Source organism: Dipodomys ordii, unplaced genomic scaffold, assembly GCF_000151885.1.
Source record: "Dipodomys ordii isolate 6190 unplaced genomic scaffold, Dord_2.0 Scaffold44, whole genome shotgun sequence".
Lineage (NCBI taxonomy): Eukaryota > Metazoa > Chordata > Mammalia > Rodentia > Heteromyidae > Dipodomys > Dipodomys ordii.
Genome location: NW_012267260.1, coordinates 8,292,521 through 8,299,088, shown reverse-complemented (window position 1 = coordinate 8,299,088; position 6,568 = coordinate 8,292,521). Strand labels below are relative to the sequence as shown.

The 6,568-nt window shown below is 48.2% G+C and overlaps 1 protein-coding gene across 1 annotated transcript in view; it reads left to right on the top strand.

Moving 5' to 3' along the window:
• Ubr2 (ubiquitin protein ligase E3 component n-recognin 2) overlaps positions 1-1,041 on the top strand; it is a 102,241-nt gene extending 101,200 nt beyond the window's left edge. The window contains exon 46 of the mRNA XM_013019099.1: positions 790-1,041. Coding sequence (XP_012874553.1) covers positions 790-931 — 142 coding nt within the window. The 3' untranslated portion in view covers positions 932-1,041. The remainder of the gene's footprint in view (positions 1-789) is intronic.
• Positions 1,042-6,568: the final 5,527 nt, after the last annotated feature.

The following is a 6,568-nucleotide window of genomic DNA, read 5'->3' as shown; positions in this document are numbered from 1 at the left end:
GGGAAGGTGGCTCAGTGGTAGAGCGCTTGCCTTGCATGCATGAGGCCCTGGGTTCAATTCCTCAGCACCACATAAGCAGAAAAAGCCGGAAGTGGGGCTGAGGCTCAAGTGGTCGAGCGTTAGCCTTGAGGTGAAGAGCTGAGGGACAGCGCCCAGGCCCAGAGTTCAGACCCCACAACCGACAAAATAAACAAGAACCTGTGATGTAACATGTCTGCCCAATATTGAGTAGCCAAAGCTTGAGGTCTAGAAAGCCAGGCAGATAATTCGAGGATCTGCGTCCAAGTACTTGCGTGGTGGCTATGCCATCGTGCCTGGCTCTTCCTACTGCCCTGAGGAGTGGGAGTAGCTCAGGGAGACCAAGAAAGCTGCACTTGGGGGTTAAATTAGACCCAGCACTCACATTTGGCTGCTGCTGAAACCTGTGGCTGGAAGATCACCAGTAATTCTCCTTTCCCTGTCTCTTCTGCTCCCCTTGCCCCCGTCCTGTTTTTACATTACCCACAAAAAGAACAACACAGATTTTAGCGTCACCCAGCCCTCCAGAACCCTCGGCTCACTTCACACTGAGGAGAGGCCAAGTTTAGGTACCTCCTCTTCTCAGCAGATGTCAGCTGCTCATCAGCTCCCCGTAACAAGTCTTTTCTCTGTGTGTGTACAGCCACTTACAGAACAGAGTGTTGCAGAGGCTCGAAAACCAGTTAACTTGTACTTTTCCTCAACCAGGAAGGATTGGGGATGCTAGGTGAATAAAGCATGCATCCTGAGTAACATTTGTCTTCCTTCTAGACGAGGAAATCCCTTACATTTGTGCAAAGAACGATTTAAGAAGATTCAGAAGCTCTGGCACCAGCACAGCATCACAGAGGAAATTGGCCATGCACAAGAAGCAAATCACACACTGGTTGGCATTGACTGGCAGCACTTATAATCCCTTCACTACCCAAAACATTGGAGTTTTGTAACCTAGATGGCTTTTCAAGAACAAAAGTAGAAATATGTTCTGCTAAAGTCTAAAATAAATTCTTTATTTAAACTTCCCTTCCCAGTTGTATTTTTCTAGTTTGTGGCTCCAGGACTGAGGAAAACGTCGCTGTCAGCAGACATCCTCGCACTGCTGCTCTGTCCCTCCGATGCCACTGCCTGGTTCCTAAGTTCCACAGAAGAAAGAACTTCCCTTCCTGGACGGGGCATTGTCCCTCTAGGAGTCTGACCACCATGACCTGCCAGTCTTCCACACATTTCCCATCATTGGTCCTGGTGAACTTGGGGCTGACTGGTGCTGCTTCAGCAGAGGCAGGAAACTAGGCTCTGTGGCCCATCAGGATCAGACTGTCTGGCTCCCCTCAGCGCTGGTGTTGCCTCTGCTGCCAGGACCCTACCTCCAAAGCAAAGCCGTTGAATTTGAAGATGGGATTCCCTGCGCTGCGTGGTTCGGACCCGCTCAGGACCTGTGCAGAAGGAGTGCCTAGGGAGGTTTTTTACAACCTGTGGAAGGTTGGTTTTTTTGGATTGTTATTTTTCCTATTTTTGCCAAGACCTTGGCTTTGAGAGAAAAATTTGCATAAAGGGCTTTTTGGAAACAAAAGAGGAATCTCCCAATTTTTCAGACAGTCAACTTTTTTCTGTTCTTTCTAAGGTTGAACCCAGAGCATCTTGACTCAGATGCTAGCACAACATATGAAGGCAGTTTTTGAGATTCCCACCCACTGTACATGTCCTCTGGCTCCCCTCCTATACTCCTGGGTCAGTCTGCACACCCGGGCATTTGATTCTTTTTAAAGATGTCATTCTTACTGAGAGGTGCCTTTCTAGAATGTCAGCTGCTTAGTCATACGCCTCCCAATCTGATCACACAGGTACTTTTGTGTGACACGTGTGCTGGGAGCTTGAATACATCTACAGTGACACCAGACTTAGCACAAGAATTTTGAGCCTTCCCCCCACATCCCCATCCTAATGCTTGAAAGCTCACAGCCCAGGCGCTATCCCTGAGCTTTTTTTACTCAAAGCTAGAGCTCTACCACTTGAGCCACAGCTCCATTCCCAATGTTTGGGTAGTTCATTGGAGATAAGAGTCTCAGACTTAACTTCCTGGGCTGGCTTTGAACCATGATCCTCAGATCTAGTTCCTGAGGAGTTAGTATTACTGGTGTGAGCCATCAGTGCCCAGCCCATTTTGAGCTTCTCTTAGCATGGGGCAGAGTCCAGCTGAATGACACGTGGCTCTTGGATTTTTTAACAAGTAGCCCTTGGACTCGGCTTTTCTGAATCACATCCCCAAGTTCTGATCCTCTCGGCTCTGCACCATCAGACCAGAGCCAACCTGAGGATGAAGGAGCCACATCTCTCCAAGGTCGCGTGTGAGAAGCACAGCTTAGAGGCTGGATTCATTGCTTGGCACTGCAGGATTGCTACATGCAGCTCAGAGGAGGTCCACCAGGATAAAAGTGCGGATTAGAACCCATAGCTCTCCCTTTTCCTGACCTTTCATTTATCCAAGTCAGTCCTTAGGACAGTGAATGGCATAATGTTTATCTTCACCTTTGACACATGCAGTTTCATTTTGGTTTTTTTTTAGCTTGTAAGTTCAGCTAATTAAGGCTTTTCTCTGCTCACCTTGCTTAAACTAAAACCTTAAGACCAGGACTCTCCTGAGGGGACATTAGCATTTTCACAAATCATGAAAATACTGCAGCATTAGGGCCTGAGTGCACTGAGGCCTGGAGTTAGCGGGAGTTGCCCTGGATCCTCAAGATGTCAGAGAGCCTAGGGTGAGTTACCCTGAAACAACATCACACCTTTTGATTTCCTGATGTGAAGCTGCTCATCTTCCCTACCTGCTGAAGCATCTTAAGTTTATGATTTGTTCCGCATGTTTTATGTTTATTGTAGAAATGTTTATATAACAAAACTTGCCTTCCATATCAGGGAAAATCATATCTGTTTAATAAATTGGCTATAACTTTTAATATCTGTGGACAACTTGTAAAATTGGGAATGTACCATATGTAAAAAGTTTAAAGATACCCAAATAAATGCTTTAGATGTTGACTTTACTCTGAGCTGGCCTGCATCTTGCTGTTTTGTTTCTCATACCTAACCGCCACAGCAGCGTTCGCCATATCACCTTGCTGCAGAAAGTGGGACATCTATATTAGTGTGAAATTTAAGAGGCTTATATTATTAGTGTCAACTACAGCCACTTAGCCAAGCCATCCTGACCTTCCCCAAGAAAGCTTAGTCATTACTTCTGCTGATTAAGTTCCATATTCTTTGTCTGTGACAGCTTGTGACTTTTTTGGACCATTTCTGGCTTCAGCTCACAAGGCAAGGAGGTACTCTGACCACCTGCCCCAGATGTAAGTTCTGCTGTCTGTACCCAGTGACCTTGATCCTACACACTTTGGGCCTTTGAGACTTGAAGGAAGCTGTGTTCTGTTCATAAGGAAGTCGTTGCTTGTGAGAGTATGCGCTTCAGAATCCTCTTTAAAGGAAAGCATCCAATAAAGATTGACTTTCCTTCCTGCTCTTTCCCACTTCCTTGTCCCTAAGGCTGTCCCAACTGACTTTGAGCCCCTCCCACCCGTTCTTGCTCATTCCCTGCTTTGGTTTCTCAAGCAGGTTTATTGAGGTGTAGTTTACGCTCAGGGGAGGTTAGCCCTTGTTAACCCGCACTTCTGTACCTGCTGGCAAGGGCAGCCAGCACAAGTGAGAGATCTTACAGTTCCATCACCCCAGAGGGTTCCACACTGCCCCTTGTACTTGGCTTTTGTTCCTGTCCCGACTGTGGCTCCCAAGTGCGGGCTGCTGTCCCTCAGCCTCCTGCAGAGTGTTATTTAAATGAAATCTCAGGATCCTTCCAAGTCTGCCCCATGGCTGCCACCCAGGCAGGCCCTGGTAAAGGACTTAGGATGCATTTGTGATTACTGCTACAAGCATACCTATGCAGGTTTTTGTATGACCCTAAGTGTTTGAGGAGACAGCTGCAGCGTGCGTGAGCACGGCATCCTCCCTGCTCCTGACACTGCCGTCCAGCCCTGTCTTCACCCACAAGTGGGTGAGAGGCCCTAATTGTCATGGTGTACCATTGCCCCAACTAAGCTGCAAACCTGCTGGCCTGGCGTAACAGGTGCCCAGACCGGAGGCGCAGGGAGCGTGCCAAGCAAGTGGCTAAGCTTACTAATCTGTATTGAGGTCACCTGGGATTTACCTGCCCACACTCAGCCTTGGGCATGAAGCATATTGCGAGAAGTCATAAATTGTTGAGCTGAGGCTACAAATTCCAGATTATATAGTTTCTTATGTGATCAACCAAAGCTATCACCATTGAATTTTGGGGGTGGGGGAGAGAGGTTGGCAATGCTACCTTTTGAAAGGTCTCATCGTGTTTGACTGGCACTCTGCCACTTTAACCACACCTCCAGCCTTTTTACTTTTTATTTCAGAAAGGCAGCCTAGCAAACTTTTCTGCCTAGACTGCCTTCAAGCTACAGTCCTGCAGATACCAGCCTCCTGAGTAAGGAGGATTGCAGGCGGGAACTGCAAGTGTTTGGAAAAATGGAAGTCTGGCAGGCAGAGACGGGAGGATCTCATTTGAAGCCAAGTAACAGGAGTCTTAATCTAAAAGGAAACTAAAGGCTGGGAATGTGGCCTAGCGGTAGAGTGCTTGCTTAGCATTCATAAAGCCCTGGGTTCGGTTCCTTGGTACCACATACACAGAAGTAGTAGTGCTAGCCCTGAGCAAAGAAGCTCAGGAACAGCGCTCAGGCCCTGAGTTCAAGCCCCAGAACTGGCACAAAAAAAAAAAAAAAAACAAGCGGATTAGGGGTATGACTTGGGTGGTATAGCAGGTAACTAAGTGTGAGGCTCTGAGTTTGATCTCCAGTACCACAATCTGTCAGTTCCTGGGCTAGGGACACAGCTAAGTAATACAGCACTTATCTGCCCTACTTACAGCCTAGGACTAAAGGAAAGAGCATCTTCAGGCTGTCGCTAGTACTTAGCCCAAAGCTCGGGTCACTTGATAAAACTAAGATTTAACCAAGCTCCTTGGGAGAAATGAATACCCCACAAGCCCTAGGAAAGACCAAAGTCAGGCACACGGAAGAACCCCCTTCTGGGGTACCAGTTGCTCACCTGTAAGCGACGCAGGAGGACCATGGCTTGAGGCTAGCCTAGGCAGAAAGTTCATGAGAGCCTATCTCGACAGAAAAGACTTGGGCATGATGGCACATGCCTGTCATCCTAGCTACAGTGGAAAATGTCAAAATGCAAGCTTTTTTTGCCTCAAAAAGAACCAGAACAAGAAGAGCTGGGGCCTCTTGAGTTCAAATGGTAGAGCAACTTCCTAGCAAGTGTGAAGCCCTAGGCTCAAACTCCAATATCCCCCAGTAAAGGGAATAGACAAATGACCCGTATTTGGCTACCTGAGGCCAGGTATAGTGAGTTCCTCCAGCTGGTGCTCTGTATCGGAGGCTGGATTGAGGTACTCAGATTGTTCCCCGTTGTCTAGGGTGTGCCCTGCCTCTTGGACTTTCAGATCCAGACGTGGGGGGGAGGGGGGAGTGGCGATACTTTGGCCCAGGCAGAAGGGAAAACTGCACTTGGTGCCAGAATGGGAGCCCAGGGCCGCACACGGATTTGGCGAGCACTTTACCCCACCAGCCTTAGTTCCGGATTTCTTTTAGTCATGAAGTTAAAAATTACATTAAAATTTCCATTCTGACTCCAGTTCTACTAAATGTGAGCTATTTAGATGACCCAGGAATCAACTTCTTGCAGAGGAGGGGGCAGGAGGAGAGGCTGGTAACAGTTACAACCCTTCAGGAAGGTTCTGTGTGAGAGTGTGTGTGTGTGTGTGTGTGTGTGTGTGCTTGCGTGCGCACACACATGTGCACACTGGCACTCTGGCTTCAATGCAAAGCCTGGGTGCTGTCCCTTATTTTCAAGGCTGATGCTCTACCACTTGAACTACAGCTCTACTTCGACTTTTTGGTGGCTAATTGGAGACAAAGAGTCATGGACTTTCCTGCCCGGGCTGTCTTCAAACCATGATCCTCAGACCTCAGACCTGAGTGCTAGGATTACAGGCGTGAGCCACTGGCACCTAGTAAGTTGGTTCCTTTTAACAAATCCTAGCTAGAATTCAGTACCCTGTGCTACATGCTGCTGAATGGACTAAGACGGTCATTTAACAAGTGGTTCGCGTGCAATAGAATTTTTAATATGTTACACAACTGTTGACAGCGCAGTCTCACATCCAGGCCTGGAGGAGCACTTTCTTGAGGCTTCCCAGCACGCCTGAGAGATGGCGGGAAGCAGGGTCTCTGGCTGGAGAGGGCCGACCCGGCATTTCGGGAAGGTCATTCCTTGGTCTGAGGCTCAGACATCTGAATAAACATGGGACCAAAGTCTGATGGCATGTCCAGATAGCTTCGAGCAGAACGGCGCGGGAGGATGAACCCCGGGATACACTGCAGGCCAAACCAGGAGTCTTTACCTTCTCCCTACTGGAGAGACTGCAGCCCCACAGCCTGGTCTGAGCAGAGGTTAGTGACAGGAGCTC